The 18,645-nt window shown below is 49.9% G+C and overlaps 1 protein-coding gene across 1 annotated transcript in view; it reads left to right on the top strand.

Moving 5' to 3' along the window:
• TSPAN11 (tetraspanin 11) overlaps positions 1–18,645 on the top strand; it is a 55,514-nt gene that overhangs the window by 22,533 nt on the left and 14,336 nt on the right. The window contains exon 2 of the mRNA XM_049772113.1: positions 6,754–6,847. Within this exon, the coding sequence (XP_049628070.1) occupies positions 6,764–6,847 (84 nt within the window). The 5' untranslated portion in view covers positions 6,754–6,763. The remainder of the gene's footprint in view (positions 1–6,753; positions 6,848–18,645) is intronic.

The following is an 18,645-nucleotide window of genomic DNA, read 5'->3' as shown; positions in this document are numbered from 1 at the left end:
TCCTCTTGCAAAATAGAAATCACTCAAACCCAACAACTGGCCCCAAACAAAGTCCCATCCTGAAAACCCTGGTAGTTACTGGAGAAAAGAGACACTAAATTGGGGATTGTGGGAGAGAGGTATCTGATACTGGAACTTGAGTGAGGATGATATTGGAACTTGCTTCTGGAATGCCACAGTATTATCAGCCAGTATTAAGACCAACTGAGGGGGGAGACCAAGAAGCCAGTCTAGGGACCAGAGAGATAGTCTGGAGGTAGGGCATTTGCCTTGCATGCAGAAGCATGGTGGTTCAAATCCTGGCATCCCATATGGTTCCCCAAGCCTGCCAGGAGCGATTTCTGAGCGTAGAGCCAGGAGTAACCCCTGAGCACTACCAGGTTTGGCCCAAAAACAAAAACAAGAAGCCATTCTAGCAGGAGAGCCCCAGCTAAAAACAGCGGGTCTGTCCAGAATGGGGGACGTGAGAGCAGTGAGTGATCCCTTCCCTGTTGGGTCTTTGTAGATTGAAGACCACCTGTTTTCAGAGTTTGACTAGTCTTCTCACTGATTTATCACCCCACCCTCTCCCTAATGGGGAACCTAATCAGAGGAGAGAAAGGCATCAGCCCAGAGGTTTGTTTTTGGGGGAATGGCAGCTGGACCTACTGGAAGGGGGGCTTTAAGGGATTAGACACAGGGAATCTGTGTCCCCCTCCTTCATCACGCATCACCCAGGAAGTAAATCTGAGTGGGTGTCGGTAACAGACACCTCCTCACTTTTCAGAGTCCTGAATGTCTGTCCACCCTCCCTGCCCCCGGTGCTTATCATGGGTTCTTCATCGCAGCATCATGCCCTGATCTAGCAAATGGGGGCCCTTTGGAAAGTCCTGCAGCATATGACCCAACCTCTGGTCCCTGAGTTGGACGCTTCACATTCCACACCCTCTGTCCTGAACACTTTACTTTGCATGTCAGCCTCCCCAGGATTTGTTCATTTGTCCTTTCTCCTGATCTTTGGCAATGTCTTCATAGTTGGATTTTTTGGGTTTCTGTTTGAGGTGATTTGTTGTTGTTGTTGTTGTTGTTGGATGGTTGTTTGATTTTAGGGACCCACAGCTGGCATTGCTCAGGGGTTATTCTTTTTTTTATATAAATTATCTTTATTTAAACACCGTTATTACAAATATAATTGTAGTTGTATGATTACAGTCATGTAAAGAACACCCCCCTTCACCAGTGCAGGATTCCCACCACCAATTTCCCAGATCTATCTACTCCCCACCCCACCCACACCTCTATTCGAGACAGGCTTTCTTTTTCCCTCATTCATTCACATTGTTATGATAGTTTTCAGTGTAGTTATTTCTCTAACTGCACTTATCACTCTATGTGGTGAGCTTCATGTCATGAGCTGCACCTACATGGGAAGATGGGGGGAAATAAGGGTTGAGACTGAGGCAGTAAAATATTAGAAATGAGATTTGTAGGGTGGTATCAAGGTCACAATACGAGATGGATGTTATGGCTATATAAAATATATGCATACAATACTATCAATAGGAAAACAAGAAGAAAAAAATTCCAGTGACTGTCCCAACATAAACCACTACTAAAACGGCCCGCCCTCCTCCCAAAGTGCATTTTCATTAGTGTAAGGAGAGGTAGGGGGGAAGCCTGAGGACCACTAAGAGTCCACCTGAACCCACTTCTGGCCATCTGAGCTAGCACCCAGGGAAGGCCTGGAGTCAGGGGAAAAAGACAAGGACGGCTGGGGGCCTGACAACCCTCCCAGCACTCCCCAGGCTAGGGAGAAAGGTTCTGGTATGGGGCCTCCCCAAACCCCATACCTGGCAAGAGCCGGTCTCCAGAATCAAAGAGGAAGCTGGAAGCCAGATGTCTGTCCGCCCTCCTCGCCATTTATCTCCCCCCTGGAGTACGGAGGGAGGGAGGAACCTGAGGACCACTAAGAGTCCATCTGAACCAACTTCTGGCCATCTGAGCTGGCACCCAGAGAAGGCCTGGAGTCAGGGGGAAAAGACAAGGACAGCTGGGGGCCTGCCAACCCTCCCAGCACTCCCCAGGCCAGGGAAAAGGGCTCCCGTATGGGGCCTCCCCAAACCCCATACCTGGCAAGAGCTGGTCTCCAGAATCAAAGAAGAAACCAGAGGCCAGATGTCTGCCCGCTCAGGGGTTATTCTTGGCTTTACACTCAGGAATCATTCCATGCTGTGCTCAGGGAACCATGTGGGATACCAGGGATCGAACCCAGATTGGCCACATGCAAGGCAAGTGCCCTACCACCTGTACTATTGCTCTGGCCCCAGCATCAATATCTTTTTAGGAAAACAAACTAAAAGCAAAATTAGGCTTCATACTCCTTCTCAAATCAGGGAAACATTAGCTGTGGGGCATAAGCTTTCTTTTAAAGCTTTTTTGTTCTCTCAGGTCAACTGAGTTTGGTGGTGAGCAGCCAGGAAAGTATGATGGCTCCCAAAGCCTTTGAGATCCAGGCCTTCTTAAAGGATTGCTTTGTCCTTTTAACCCATGGACTCCAGCTCATGGCTCAAAATAGCAGCATGTATTCCAGCTCTTACATCAACATCCTTAGCAATAGGAATAAGGAAAGGGTGGAGGGGGGGGGGACAAATGAGAGAAAAGGAGACACACACTTGACTTCTCCCTTTCTGGCTATTTCTGGATATCAGAGATGAAGAATAGCTTTTATTAATAGTAATGGGATGGATCTACCGACGTGACATATACCAAATATATGTGCTCCCCATAAAAATAGCTACAAAATAGATGAAGCCAAAGGATAAACAGATGCATCATAGTACGGGTCTGTAATGTATCATCTTCAATTAAAAAAAAATAACAGAGGAGAAGCAGACACAAAATCGATAAGAATACAGATGTACGACAAAGTAAGTATAACTAATTTGACCTAATTGGCACAAAGAAGCCTTCTGTGCTCTCAAGGACAGGATTCTTTTCCAAAGCACTTCACATAGAAATCAGGAAGACGGCTCACAGGGTTATGAGCAGGAGGCCTGGGTGGTGGTGGTTGTTGTTATTGTTGTTGCTTTGGGGGGATGGAAGCCCCACTTGATGATGCTTAGGGTTTATTCTTGGAGCGTGGTTCAGGGCATTCTGAGTGGTGTCTGGGACACAATCAACATCAAATCACACAAGACACAAATGTCTTTCTTAAACCCTGTACTAATATTTTGACCCGATGAGGTCCTGGATTGTTTGAATGGGGGAGGGGGTTGGAGCTGGCCACACCCAGTGGTGCTCAGGGGTTACTCATGGCTCTGTGCTCAGAAATCGCTCCTGGTTTGGGGAACCATATGGGATGCTGCTGGGGATTGAACCTGGGTTCATTTCGGGTCAGCTGCATACAAGGCAAATGCCTTACTGCTGTGCTAATTCTCCAGCCCCAATCCTGGGCTTAATAGCCACTCCTCATGGTCCCCCAATCACTGCCAGGTTTGTCCCCAGTTTGAAGCACATGAAATATGGCGTCTGAGGAACTGGGGACTATGTCTCAGTGGTAGAGCATTTGTCTAGCATGCAGGAGACTTGGGTTAAATCTCTCACACTGCACACATTCAAAAGCTATAGAGTTAGCACAATGGGTAGAGCACTTGCTTTGCACAGGTTCAACCTAGGTCTAACTCCTAGCACTCCATAGGATTCTCTGAGACTACCTAGAGTGATCCCTGAATGCAGAGCCAGGAGTAACCTCTGAGCACTGGTCCAAATACAAACCAAAAAAGGTGTTTCTAGGAACTGAGGGCCACTCACACTTACATGCCTTTTGTCTTCAGGCTGTTCTCAGCAACAAGGGAGGCTGGGACATGGTGCCCACTTCTGGTGGCCAAATTCCCAATTAAAACTGAGAGATAAGGAGCTGGAGAGATAGCACAGTGGTAAGGCAATTGCCCTGCTCACGGCCGATCCAGGATAGACCCAATTTGATTCCTGGCATCCCATCTGATCCTCCAAGCTTGTAAGGAGTGATTCCTGAGCACAGAGCCAGGAGTAACCCTGAGCATAGCCGAGTATGGCCCAAAAATCAATCAATCAATAAATAAACTACTTTTAAAAACAAGCAACAACAAAAAAATAAAAAATAAAAAATAAAATAACAGGGGATGCTTGGATCAGAGATATAGCAAAGCAGAGAAGGCCTTTGCCTTGCATGTGACCAACCCAGTTTCCACCCCAGCATTCTATATGGCCCCCTGAGCCTGCCAGCAGTGATTCCTGAGTTCAAGGCCAGGAGGAAGACCTGAGCACTCCCAGGTGTGGCCCCAAAGCAAAACAAAAAATCTCTAAGGGACTCTTGTCCTCACAGAAAGGAGTATTGGAGAAATCTCACCATTGTCCCTCTGTCCTTCCAAACCTTCCTTGCCCCCAGATACCTGTGCAGTAGTTGAGTTTTTGTTTGTTTGTTTTTGGGTTTTTTTGTTTGTTTGTTTTAGGGCCACACCCAGCTGCACTCAGGGATTACTCCTGGCTCTGTGCTCAGAAATCACTCTTGCCAGGCTTGGTGGACCACAGGGGATGCCAAGGATCAAACCCAGGTTGGCCAAGTGCAAGACAAAAGTCATTTGTAGGTCCAGAGCAATGGCGCAGCACTAGGGCATTTGCCTTGCACACAGCTAACCCAGGACGATCTTGGTTCAATCCTCTGGCATCCCATTTGGTCCCCAAGCCAGGAGCGATTTCTGAGTCCATAGCCAGGAGTAACCCCTGAGCATCACTGAGTGTTCCCCCCCCCCCCAAAAAAAAAGTCAGTTTTAAATGCAATCTGTCTTAACTCAGTAGCATTACTTATTCCCTCTGCAAAAGACTGACTGGGGTGTGAAAATTTCTCCTGATCAGACATTCTGGGGCTCTTTTCTTCTTTTCCACTCATGGCTAGCATGATACTAGTAAAGGGATTGGAGAGATAGTACAGTGGGGAGGGCCTTGCCATATACACAGCCAACCAGGGTTCGCTCTCTGGCATCCCATATGATTCTCTGAGCACTGTCAGAAGTAATTCCTGAGCACAGAGCTAGGAGTAACCCCTGAACATCACTGGGAATAGGCCCAAAGCAAAAAAAAAATTAAAAATCAAAAAATAAAATAAAATAAGGGGCCGGAGCGGTAGTGCTAGAGGTAAGGCGTCTGCCTTGCAAGCTTTAACCTAGGACGGACCCGGGTTTGATCCCCCAGTGTCCCATTATGGTCCCCCAAGTCAGGAGCGATTTCTGAGCATGTAGCCAGGAGTAACCCCTGAGGGTCAATGGGTGTGGCCCAAAAACAACAACAACAACAACAAAAATAAAATGATCCCTGTAGAAATAATATTCCTTTTTTGTTAAACCCTATCCTCCCCCTGAATTCCAGTTATATTTGGGGGGAGAGGTGGAGATGGTCTTGACCATACCCAGAGGTGCTCAGGGATCATTCAAGTCTGGGCTTGGAGGACAATATGGGGTACCATATATCAAAAGTGGGTTGCTCTTATGCAGGGAAAGTGTTTGACTGTGATACTGTAGTTCCGACCACCTGATCTCCATTTCTTTCTTCTTTCTTTTTTTTTTTTTTTTACTTTCAGTTTTTCTTTTTTTTTTTTTTTGGTTTTTGGGCCACACCCGGTAACGCTCAGGGGTTACTCCTGGCTATGCGCTCAGAAGTCGCTCCTGGCTTGGGGGACCATATGGGACGCCGGGGGATCGAACCGCGGTCCATCTCCTAGGCTAGCGCAGGTAAGGCAGGCACCTTACCTCCAGCGCCACCGCCCGGCCCCTCAGTTTTTCTTTTTGAGGCTGCTCATTCCATTGGTTTGCAGGACTAGTTCTGTGGTTTGAGTCCAGTGAGGCCTGGCTAAGAGGGAGGGATGGACAGAGGGAGAAAGACGAACTTAGGGATCCGGACCCTGAACTGGTCTGCCCTGAGTTCCCTAGCAAACCCTCTGCAGAACGATCTTTTCCCCTTCTGACCTTCTGATCCCACCCAACCCCATCCATAACTGTGTTCTCTCTTTGTCTCTGTCTCTGTCTCTCTGTCTTTCTCCCTTCTCTCTATCTCTCTTTCTCTCTGTGTCTCTATCTATATCTTTCTGTCTTTTTCCCTGTCTCTGTCTCTCTTTTTTCCTGTCTCTCTTTGTCTCTGTTTCTGTCTCTCTCTGTCCCTGTCTCTCTGTCTCTCTGCCCCTCTGTCTCTGTCCCTCTATCTCTGTCTATCTCTGTCTCTCCATGTGTCTCTGTCTCTCTCACCCCTCCCCTGCAACCTTCACCCCCTCCAGCTGCCTCTCCTCCTCTGTGTTTTTCCACCATCCTTGCCTCTCAGGAGAAATTAGAGAAAAATGGGGTTTGTCTTTTCTTTTTTCTTTTTCTTTTTTTTTTTTAACAACAAGACTTAAATTGCCTCTTCAAGGCCTGCAAATAGAAGTCCCAAATAAAACAACCACTTTTTTCTCCTCTGGCTCCCTCACTCGCTGGCTAGGAAGCACAAGAGCTTGAAATAAATAAAAAGGCAGGGCTGGTGCTGGAAAGGAAGTAGCTGGAGTGGGGGCTTGAACAGCCCTGGCAGGAGGGGGCACCAAGGGACAGGGAGAGTGGGGTGGGAGTGGGCAAGGGGTGAGGGAGAAAGCTCCAGCAAGAAGCCAGAATGGGCCAGAATACGGGCTTGTGGGGGCCCCAGCCAGGGTGAGCTGTACTGGCTGGGGTGGCACTGGGGGTTCAGAGGATTCCAGCATGTCTGTCTTCCCCACAGGTCCTCAGCCATGGCCCAGGACAAGGGGGAGCAGGAGGACTGGCTGATCGTCTACTTGAAGTACCTGCTCTTCATCTTCAACTTCTTCTTCTGGGTGAGTCCCTCCTAACTCACGCCCAGCTCTGTTCCTTATCTTCCTGTCATGGTTCCAGGCTGGGTCATGGCGTCAGTGACCTACTCTGCCTGTTTGAAAGCAGATATGTCCTTTGGCTAGTTAAAGTGAGAGGGGTCTTCTTCCGGGGGTGGCAGAGAGGATACCTCACCCCAGCCATGAGCTGGTCTTCTGGGGAACGTGCCAACCCCACCATGCTGGAGTTAGGTTCATGCCCCACATCAACACTGCCTGAGACAGGGGTTCTGAGGTGCTTGAGATGGGAAGGGTGCCCAAATGTTCTTTCAAGAGGGATACCCCCCCCCCACTGACATCATGCCCACCTAAGGTGGCTCCCCAAAGATCATTGGGAACAGAGCACCCTAATTTACCATCACCCCCTCCAAAAGAGCCTGACATTGAGCTGTGTGGATTTTTTTATCTGGGGAGCATGCCCGACATTGCTCAAGGCTCTGCATTTAGGGGTCACACCTGGATTATCTAGGGTAACAGGGATTAAATCTGGGTCAGTCAGATGCAAGGCAAGCGCCCTACCCACCGTCTTTCCAATCCCTGTGCAGTATGGAGTTTTGGTCTCCTTCCACATGGAAAAGACTCAGAGTTTGGGTTTGACGGTCAGTGGAGGCTCCATGATGCTGGTTCCTGAGCCTGTGGCCCTGTGCATTAGCTATGTCTGGGTTTGGAGGGTAAGGGGGCACAGGATCCTGCTGGAACCAGCCCTGTTTGCCCTCCTGAGTGCCCCATGGGTACCAAAATCATCTCAGAAAGACAGAGACTGTCCAGAGAGATAGTCCAATGGGAAGGGCCTTTGCTTTGCACATGGCAGACCCAAGTTCGATCCCCAGCATCCCATAGGGTCAGCAGAGCTTGCTAGAAGTGATCCCTGAGTGCAGATCCAGGAGTGAACCCCTGAGTGAGGAAAGAATGTCCCCATCACCACTATGAAAAAATTAATAAAGACAGAGGAAAAGGGACCTTGTGTGTGCCTTGCCTGAATTTCTCACAGTCACTGTGAAATGGATGAACCTTGGAGAATTCAGGTAAGGGGTTGGAAAGATAGTAAGTGCAAGGGGATGGAGCTGTTGCCATGATAGGAGTGCTCAGTCCAATGATCAGGACTTACTCCTGACTCTGTGCTCAGGATGGGCCTCAGGGAAACATATATTATGCCTGGAATCAAACCAGGGTCAGCTGCGTGCAAGGCAAGAGCCTTTCCCACTGTACTATTTGCAGACCCTAATTGCAGAAAGTCTGAAATCGGGGCATCTGTAGGTTCTTGCCCCCTCTGAGAGTCTGAACAGACACTTTCCCACTCTTTGGGGGATACTCAGGGGTGGCCAACAGGCCTTGATAGCAGCTGTATTAGCAGATGGTGGCACAATGGCAATGGCAGCTGGCAGGCCTTTCTGGCTGACTTTTTATTCTTAAGAGCCCCCCCCCAAAAAAAAACTTACGCCTGGCCACCCAGCCTGATGGACTGGCACCAGGGCGCAGCTGAACTTTCTAGAAACACTTGGAACGAGGACAAGAAACAAAATGGATTGTGACGGTTTTCCTCATCCCGGCAAGAGATGGGGTATTCCTGTGCCTAGGAGAGAATTAGGGGGTGCAGGAGGTGAAATGGAAAAAATAGGACTCACAGCCAGGTGGGTGCTTATAGGCCGTGTCACAGCACACAAGACCCACCCAGAGGACTTCCTGCTTTTCTGCCAAGGCTGGTTGTTTGTTTGTTTGTTTTTCTTTTCCTTCTTTTTCCTTTTTCTTTTCTTTTGTTTGTTTTTGGGGCCAGCCCAGGGCTCACTCCAGGCTCTGTGCTCAGAGATCTCCCCCTGGTGGTGTCAGGGTGATGTCAAACTCAGGTCAGCCTTCAGCAAACCAGCCTCCTCCTACCTTCTGTACTATTTCTCTGCCCCAATACTGAATTTTCTGACTCAGAATTTGGTGCTTTTTTTTTCTGGTTTGTAGGTTACTGAGTCATCCCAGCTGCTCTGATGCTGCAAACAGAATCTAAACGCCCCCAGGTTTAAGGTTAAACTTGCATTAGGGAGAGGGTTCAGTTTAGGGTTAGGGTAAAAGGTTAGGGATTGTTTGAGGATTAAGGATTAGGACTAAAGTTTGGTTTTGTTTTGGGGTCACACCGAGCCAGCAGTGTTCAGGGGTTACTCCTGGCTCTGTGCTCAGAAATTGCTCCTGACAGGCTTGGGGGACTATATGGGATGCCAGGGATTGAACTTGGGACGTCCTAGGTCTCTGTGTGTAAGGCAAGCCCCCAACTGCTGTGCTATCTCTCCAGCCCCAAGATTAAGGTTTAAGGTCAGGGTTTGGGGTTAGGATTAGGCTGTGTTCACAGGATGGGTTGGGGTTCAGAGGTAGCATTAGGGGTTAAGGTACAGTATTGGGATTAAACTGTGTTCATGGGATGGTCATTCAGATATGAGGCCACCCACATCCTGTTCCTAAACTCTAGCTACTCCAAGACCCCTCAGGCCATGCCTGTCCCCTCTCTTTCCTGGACCCTGCCAGACTCCAAACCCTGCTCTACTGCTGGGTGGCCCCTGCGAAGCTCTTCTGTTCTGGCAGACAGAACCCTGTAGAGCGACTGTTCAGGGATTCTCCTGATGCAAAAGCTTCTGAGACAGCACAAAGCAGGGGCGCCAGTACCCCATGATCAGTGATTAGGTCAGACTCTAGGTCATTCCTCTGTCCTCACAAAGAGCTCTGGTCAGGGCCGGAGAGATAGCATGAAGGTAAGGAGTTTGCCTTTCATGCAGAAGGTCATCGGTTCGAATCCTGGCGTCACATATGGTCCCCCGTGCCTGCCAGGAGCAATTTCTGAGCATGGAGCCAGGAGTAACCCCTGAGCACTGCCGGGTGTGACCCAAAAACCACACACACACACACACACACACACACACACACACACACACACACACACACACAAAGAGGAATTAACTCTCAACCACTAATATCAGCCATTGTGGTGATCCCTGGACACTCCTGACCCCAGTGTTTATATTTAACTTCTCCCAGGAGTCTCACATCTTAATGGATGGGAAGACAAGAGTTGATCCCTGCTGGCAGAGGGGGCAGTGGCACACCCCCACCTTACATTTGACTAATTCAGACAATCCTGCAGAAGTGAGGACCAGGCTCTGCTGTGCAGCTCCCTGGAAATGCTTCCCTTCCCTTCCCTTTCCAGCACCCCCTTCCTTCCACCACCATGTTGTTCTGGGATTTATTATTTTAATTAGCCGCTTGATTGTGTTCATAATCTAACTTCCCCACCTCCCCGGAGCTCTGCCAGGCGCTGGAGAGATGGGGAGGGAGACCTGCGTTCTGACATTTTGTTCTGCCTGTCCTTCCAGTGGGGTGGGGGCACAGTGGGGATGTGGGGAACAGGGCCCACCCCAGCTGTCCAGCCATCATGACCCCATGCTGTTCAGACCTTTGAGCTGCGTTGGTCTGCTAGGGACAAGATTATGCCACTAGCAACGTGACCCAGGATGGGGCCAGTGGGCAGTGGTTGTTCCCAGGGTCCCCACTATATAGGGGACCCTGTCGCCAGCTCACCAGGGGCCATACCTGGGCATAGCACCTGGGGACTCACAGCCCCACACAAGAGGACAGGAGACTCTGTCTCACTCCCACCTCACCCTGCCCTGGCTGAGTAGAGGTCAGAATATCTGAGAGGCCCAGTTCCTTTATCCAGACCAGAAGATGGGTGAGAGCCTCAGAGGCCCTTCCCCAACCTCACTTCATCTCCCCTCCTCCTTCCCTTTCTCCCCCACCTTTTTTTTTCTGTTTTTGTTTGTTTGTTTGTTTTGGGGCCACACCTGGTAGTGCTCAGGGGTTACTCCTGACTCTGCACTCAGCAATCGCTCCTGGCAGGCTTGGGGGACATATGGAATGCCAGGAATCGAACTTGGGTCCTTCCTGGGTTATCAGCATGCAAGGTAAATGCCCTACTGCTGTGCTATTGTTCTGGCTCCCTCCTTCCCCTTCTTTCTCTCCTTCCTCTCCTCCTTCTACCCCTTCTCCCTCTCCCTCCTCTTCCTCCTCCCCATCCCTCTCCCTATCAACTCCTACACTTCCCTCTTCCCTAATCTTCCCCTTCCTCCTCCTCTTCCCCCACTCTTTCTCCTCTCCCTCCTCATTTCACTCTCTCCTCCTCATTCGCTCCTCCCCTCCCCTTACCCTGCAATGGAGCACTTAGCCTTGTGTAGCTCTGGGATACAAGCAGAAAGAGCCACCCCTGAGTAATGACACAAGGCACACTGTGCATGTGCCTGTCACCGTGGAAACACTTGGGTGGGACCCCAGCAGCAGCTGCTGGCCCTGCTGGCATGGGTGGGTGTGCTCAGGGTCCCCGAGGGGTGGGACTGTGAGTTCAGAGATGGCCTTGCTGGCTCCAAGGGTGTCCTGGCTGGTGCACAGAAGGCTGGAGCCTGCCCTTGTAGGGCCCACTCAGACATGGACTCTGTGGGGTGGCAGGAGCACAGTGCTCTGTGCAGGGGTGGGGCGCTGGCCTACTTGAGCAGTTTTGACTTGAGGCCTCACCCCTGCCCAGCACTGCAGCCTAGGTCATCCAGAAAGCTCTTGAATCCTCTGTTTTGTTTGTTTGTGGGCCACACCCAGTTAGCACTCTGGAGTTACTCCTGGCTCTGCATTCAGAAATTACCCCCAGGGACTGGAAAAATAGCATAGCAATAGGGCATTTACCTTGCATGCAGCTGCCTGGGGGGGGGGGTGCCCTGTTTGATTCCCAGCATCCCATATGGGCCCCCAGCCTGCCAGGGGTGATTTCTGAGTGCAGAGCCAGGAGTAATCCCTGAGCACCACTGGGTATGGCCCCCAAAAACCAACCAATAATCAATAAATAAAAGAAAATTAACCCTATGGGATGCTGGGGATCAAGCCCAGGTGGGCCGCATGCAAGGCAGAGGCTCTCCCCACTGTGCTATCTCTCTAGCTCCTCGGATCTTCTGAAAGCCCTGGTCGGACCCAGACATCGAGTTTTGCTAAGAGTTGGCTCTGCACTCCCATCCGTGCATCAGGGGGTCCCTGATCCTGACTCAAATCTTCCCATCCCCAGGACTTGAGTGCCTAGAGGGACCTCTCCAGCTGGGCACCCCCGAGTAGAGCACCGAGGGGATGGGCCTTCTTCATTCCCCCTTCCCATGGACATCCTCACTGGGTGGAGAAAATCCTACTCTGCTTGAGAAGTCAAGATGACTAGAAGAAAGTAGGGAAGGGAAGCTGGAAGGCTGCAGGGAATTCAGCCAATGTGGACAGTGAGGGCCAGTGAGGGCAGTGAATGAAGCTTTTCCCAGCATGTAGCAAATCCCTCTGGCCAGATCCCCAGGGCCAGGCATGGGCCTGGGGAATCTCCATACAGAGCAGTAAGGTACCCACGTCTCAGAGAGCACTACACCAGGACTAGAAGATGGAGTGAAGAACTCTCGGCCCAGCAGATTCAGAGGAGTGAAAACAACGTCAAGGAGAAACTGCAAGCACAGTGGCTTAAGAGCGGATGCGCCTGGACCCAGAGAGGTTATGCCACTTGTCCAGAGTCATACAGCAAGCAGATGGAGGCGCCAAAGTTAGAGAGCTTGTTGGAAACCCTTTGAATGCTGTTCCCAAAACACCTGGCAGACAGGACCCCGCAGAGAAACTGCTCCAGGGATTCTCTGTGAGGCCAGAAAGCTTTGGAGACCCCTTCCAAAGATGGGGAAGGACAGCACAGTGAGGGGCGCAGTTTCCCCAGGATTTGTGCACACTCTCAGGCTTGCTTCTGACTGTCCCCCCTCCCTCCCAGAGAACTCTGGTTAATGAGCTGCGTGTTGACCCCCTCAGCCATTATTATCACCCATTGCAATGCTCCCTAGACACCCCTAAACCCCAATGTTTATGTTTAAGCTCCAATGTTTGTGTTTCTCTTCTCCATGGCACCTCACATCCCCAAATAACCTTCTTTTATATCTTTTCTATTCCTGGTCCTGCCACTCTACACGTACCCCAGTTTCTCTTGTCCTATATAAATAGCACTGTTAGAATGGAATAAAGTGTCTCAGGCCATAAGCCTGGGATTCCATCAGCTGGGGGAACATCCTCTGTCTTGAAAATAACAGGGGACAGAAGTTGACCATTGCTGGGGTCGACAGAGCTGAGGGTCTCTTTCTCCAGGGCATCTGCCTTGTGTCCCAGAAACCAGCCACTTGGTTTCTAGTAACCAGACTCAGGTTTAGAGGACAGGAAGCTGCAGGAGATGAAGCAACATCCCCCCCCAAAAATGGCACAAAGGGCTGAAGTTTATCCTGGCATTTGGGGCACAGGTTCCAGAGGTGGGTTTCCTAGGTGGGGGTAGGGGCCAAGGACAGCAGTTCAGAATCAGTACCTAAGGCTGGCCTATGTGTTGGGCAGGGGTCAGGGGCCGGGATGGGGGCCAGGCATGACCAGGCAGGTAGAGGGAGAGACCAGACTTGCCACCAACTGTCCGAGGGGAGGACTCTGCAGGGATGGAGTGTGAGACTATGGGGAGAGGAGCAAAGACAGCATACCTCTAAATAAGTCACAACCCCTGCCCACCATTCTGTGGGGCTTGGCCTCTAGGGGCCCAGGAAGCATCTGCCTCGCATCCCCTGGGCAGGACCAGAGGACCATCAGCTCTCCAGGGAGATGCTGCTTCCTCTTTGCGGGGCTTCTTCTTTACTTTAAGGGCACCCTGAGTCCCAGCCCCAGTCCACCCATCCTGCCCCTAGATGCCACCCCCAAAACAGTCAGATTGTTAATAGAATTGGCATCAGTCCTAAGAGGTCTGGGAGTGTGTGGCTGCCCAACCACATTAGCCCTGGGTGGATGTGAGCGTCATGTTTGGATGAGGATATCTGTCAATGAAGGGTAGGATTCAGGGTCAGAGATATTGTACTGCAGGGAGGGCACCTGACTGGCAAGTGGCTGGCCGAGTTTCGATCCTGGCATCCCATAGGGTCCTCTGAGCCTCACCAGGAGTGATCCCTGAGTGCAGAGCCAGGAGTAAGCCCTGAGCACCGCCAGGTGTGGCCCCAAACAAAAGAGTGGGATTCTTTCTCCAAATATAGGGGGTTCTCTGTGCCCTGCCCGTAAGGAAGGACTTTTCACTTGGATGTTGGGTGACAGCCAGTGGGGTTTGAGAACTGCACTTTCTGTTCCTGTGGGAAGCAAGATCCACCCAGGGTCCACTCGACAAAGGCTATTGGAAAAGCTCCATGGGGGAAAGTATATTGAAAAAAGCTCATGGCTCCCAACACACACACACACACACACACACACACACACACACACACACACACACACACACACACCTCTGCTGGTTTCTCAGTTTCTCAGTCTTTGGGGCCACTTTCTGGAGAGTGCTGAAAAAGAGATTGGTCCATCCCTGTGACTGGGGCCTCAGAGACAAGCTCATCCCTGCCTGTTCCATTTTACAGCTAAAGAGACTGAGGCTTCAGGGAGGACAAGATGAGAGCTGCTGTCCCCTGGTTAGCCCCAGGCACAGCTAGGGTTGGTAATCTACCCTCCAAGCACTTTGTTTTTGTTTTTGTTTTTGCTTTTTTGCTTTTTGGGTCACATTGATTCAGGGTTTACTCCTGGCTCTGCGCTCAGCAATTGCTCCTGGCAGGCACAGGGGACTATGTGGGATGCCGGGATTCAAACCATCATCTGTCCTGGATCAGCTCCTTGCAAGGCAAACGCCCTACTTCGGTGCTATCTCTCCAGCCTCCTCCTCCAGCACTCTTGCTGAGCTGACCACCTTTCACTTCCTGTCCCAGGACAGACTTGCCACCAAAGAGTTTGCCTAGTGCCTTGCAGGTGATGCAGTATCTGAGCCCAGACCCAGAAAATGGGTACAGCTCTGTGCCCTCTGCAGTCACTCAGGAAGGACTCTGCCAGCAGGACCATCGAGGGAGCCCTGGGCCCACCATATGTCACTCATTCTTATCGAGCCACACTTTGGCTTTCTCCATGGGCATCAGGGGAGTCCCTTTGTTTCCCTGGCATACCTCCCAAAGGTTGGGACCCTATTTTTACCCCCTTCCCTGGGGGAGTGCCAGTGTATTTTTCTCTTTCATGCAGAATGTGATTTGTTTTGTGTCCTTTGGAGGCCACATCCAGCAGAGCTCAGGTCTTACTTTTGGCTTTGCACTTAAGGATCACTCCTGATTCGGCTCAGGGGTGCCAGGGAGTAGGCTGTGTGCAAGGCAAGCGCCCTACCTCGTGGATCACCTTACTGGCCCCTCACAATGTGCTTTTTTTTTTTTTTTACAAACAACTTTTGGACTGAAAACCGTGCTCCTCATTACCACATACTTTCTACCCCAGACCCCCTACAAAAACTCTATAACAAACCAGGAAAGTTTGGGGTTCAGAGCCTTAGCAAAGGTAATGGACCTTTTTTGGCCCGGAGACCCCCCCTTCCCAGGCTCCCCAGAAGCAGTGTTCTGCTCTGTGTCTCACAGTGCCACCTACTGGGAAGAGGAGGGAAGGACACTTTGACCCTATATTAAACTTGAAATCCACTTTTAAAAGCTAAATGTTCACTTTTTTCAAAAAAAAAATAAAAAATAAAGAAATCTGGGGGGGGGCATTCCTGGCATTATTCGTGGGCTCAGGTGGTCCAGGGTTAGAATCCTGGTGCCTCTGCACACACCCCCGACCCCCATCTCCCCTTCAGTTAAGCCTAGATGATGCTTCCCTTCCTGTTTCTTCATTCTAACTTGCCTGGAGCCTGACCTAGATTTTTCTGAGCTCCCCTGGAGCTGGTGCAGCTGGGCTACAGAAGCACTGACATAGAGGGGTGTTGAGGTACAGGATACCAGGCTAGACCTCAGTTGCCACGAACCCCGAATGTTGTCTTCTAGGCAGGCATCCGTTTCTCTGGGCCAGAGCCCCCCAACTTTTGATCCATGTTTCAGTTGGCTTCCATGCCCCTGGCAGTAAAAGTAGCCCTAATCTGTTCCAGCTTGTCCCTTGTCATTCATGCATGCCCCTTCACCCAGTGCTCAGCTTGCCATCTCCTTGCACTAGACAAGAGTGATGGGGAACAGATTTCATGCTCGGTTCTCTGAAGCCAGCGTCCATGAAACCCTTTTTGTGGGAGTCCCTCATCTCGCTGTGGGGATGACTCTTCTTGCTCAGAATCTCTTCCTGCCACTCTTCTGTGTGCTTTAGGCAAATTCAAAATCAAAACGAACATGAGAAACAATTTTTTTTTATTTTTGGGTCACACCCGGCAGCGCTCAGGAGGGACCACATGAGATGCCGGGATTTGAACCACCATTCTTCTGCATGCAAGGCAAATACCCTACCTCCATGCAATCTCTCCGGCCCCTAGAAACAATTTCTGGATACTGGGTCTGGTAGTTCATTAGGCAAAAGATCCAAAATCTGAGAAGAGTAAGGAGAATAATAGAGTGGCTGGGAGGGAGACAAAAGACAGATGAGAAGCAATGGAGTGAGGGGAAAGGGTTTCTGGGGTCAAGGGGACACAGGTACATCAGTGATGCTGAGGAATGAAAGAGCTAAGTATCCAAACCACTGAGGCAGCAAGGCTGAAATAAAAAATTTTGAAGAACTGAACTTAAAAAGGTGCCCGGGTCAAGAGGGAAGACTTTGGGTGTGTCGATAGGGGAGGGAACCTGGGAACATTGGTGGAAGAAAGCTGATACTGGTAAACAATAAAATTACCAAAAACAGGGGCCAGAGAGATAGCATGGAAGTAGGGTGTTTGCCTTGCATGCAGAAGGATGGTAGTTCGAATCCCAGCATCCCATATGGTCTCCTGAGCCTGCCAGGGGCGATTTCTGAGCTTAGAGCCAGGAGGAACCCCTTTGCAGTGTGACCCAAAAAAACAAACAAAAAAGAAATTACCAAAAAAAAAAAACAAAAACAAACAAACAAAAAAAAGAAATTACCAAAAAACAAAAGCCAATTTCTTTCTTTTTCTTTCTTTTCTTTCTTTCTTTCTTTCTTTCTTTCTTTCTTTCTTTCTTTCTTTCTTTCTTTCTTTCTTTCTTTCTTTCTTTCTTTCTCTTTCTTTCTTTCTTTCTTTTTTTTTTTTGAGAGTCCTGGAGTCCAGTTGACTTCTCACTTGGTCATTGACTGGATAAGCTGCTTCAGGTTGGGGTTGGCCAAGGTCCTCTCACAAGGCACCTTCAGACACTGGTTGTGGGACTGGTGCTGAAATGCTGTATATCTAAAACTTGACTATGATGAGGCCAGAATCATAGCACAGTTGTAGGGCATTTGCCTTCCATGCTGCTGACCCAGGACAGACCCGGGTTTGATCCTCAGCATCCTATATGGTCCCCCAAGCCTGCCAGGGACAATTTCTGAGTGCAGAGCCAGGGGTAGCCCCTGAGCACTGTTGGGTGTGTTAAAAAAATAGACAAATAAAACTCAACTATGAGTGACTTAGTACATCAGTGCTTTAATAAAACAAAAAAAATAGAAAAAATAAAAAGAAAAGAAAAATAGGGAGGAAAAAATGCTGCAGAACTGGAGCAATGCATGGACAGTATACTCAGCTGACCTAGGTTTGATTCCCAATATCGCATATGGTTCCCAGAGCCAGGAGTAAGCCCTGAACACTACTGGGTAGGGCCCCAAAACCAAAAATAAAATAAAATTTAAAAAGTGTTGAAAGAAAAGGAAGAGGACAGGGGCTGGAGCAATAGCACAGTGGGTAGGGCGTTTGCCTTGCATATGGCCAACCCAGGTTTGATCCCTGGCATTTCATATGGTCCCCCAAGCCTGCCAGAAGTGGTTTCTGAGCGCAGAGCCAGGAGTAATCCCTAAGCACCACTGGGTGTGGCCCAACCCCACCCCCCAAAATAGAAAGAGGACAATAGAGCTAGTACAGTAGGTTAGGCTCCAGACTTGCACCTGACTGACCCACATTCAGTCCCCTGCAGCAAACAGATCCCCTATGCACTTCCAGGAATGATTCCTTTAGTTTGTTTTTGTTCTGGGGCCATACCCTGTAGCACATAGGGATTATTCCTGGCTCTGTGCTCAGAAATTACCCCTGGCAGGCTTGGGAAACCATATGGGATGCCAGGGATCGAACCCAGTTGGATACATGAAAGGCAACACTCTACCGGCTGTACTATTGCTTCAGTCCTTCCAGGAATAATTCCTGAGCACAGAGACAGGAGTAAGCCCAGAGCACTGCTAGGTATGACCTCCCATAAGACAAATATGAGAGAGAGAGAGAGAGAGAGAGAGAGAGAGAGAGAGAGAGAGAGAGACCCTTAGAAGGAACAGAGCAGACCCTTCTGCAAAGGCATAATGCATCTTGCCAGAGAGATAGTATGGAGGTAGGGCATTTGCCTTGCGGAGGACGGTGGTTCAAATTCCAGCATTCCATATGGTCCCCTGAGCCTGCCAGGTGCGATTTCTGAGCTCAGAGCCAGGAGTAACCTCTGAGCGCTGCTGTGTGTAAACCCCACCACCACCACCAAAAACAAAAAGCATAATGCATCTTGAGAGGGTAATTCCCACTCAGTGTAGAAAGAACAGGGTGGGGGCCGGAGAGATAGCATGGAGGTAAGGCGTTTGCCTTTCATGCAGGAGGTCATCGGTTCGAATCCCGGCGTCCCATATGGTCCCCCGTGCCTGCCAGGAACAATTTCTGAGCCTGGAGCCAGGAATAATCCCTCAGCACTGCCGGGTGTGACCCAAAAAAAAAAAAAAAAAAAGAAAAGAAAGAACAGGGTGGGCATCCCCAAACTCCATGGAACTGC

This window comes from Suncus etruscus, chromosome 4 (genome assembly GCF_024139225.1).
Source record: "Suncus etruscus isolate mSunEtr1 chromosome 4, mSunEtr1.pri.cur, whole genome shotgun sequence".
Lineage (NCBI taxonomy): Eukaryota > Metazoa > Chordata > Mammalia > Eulipotyphla > Soricidae > Suncus > Suncus etruscus.
This window is presented reverse-complemented; position numbering and strand designations above follow the sequence as displayed.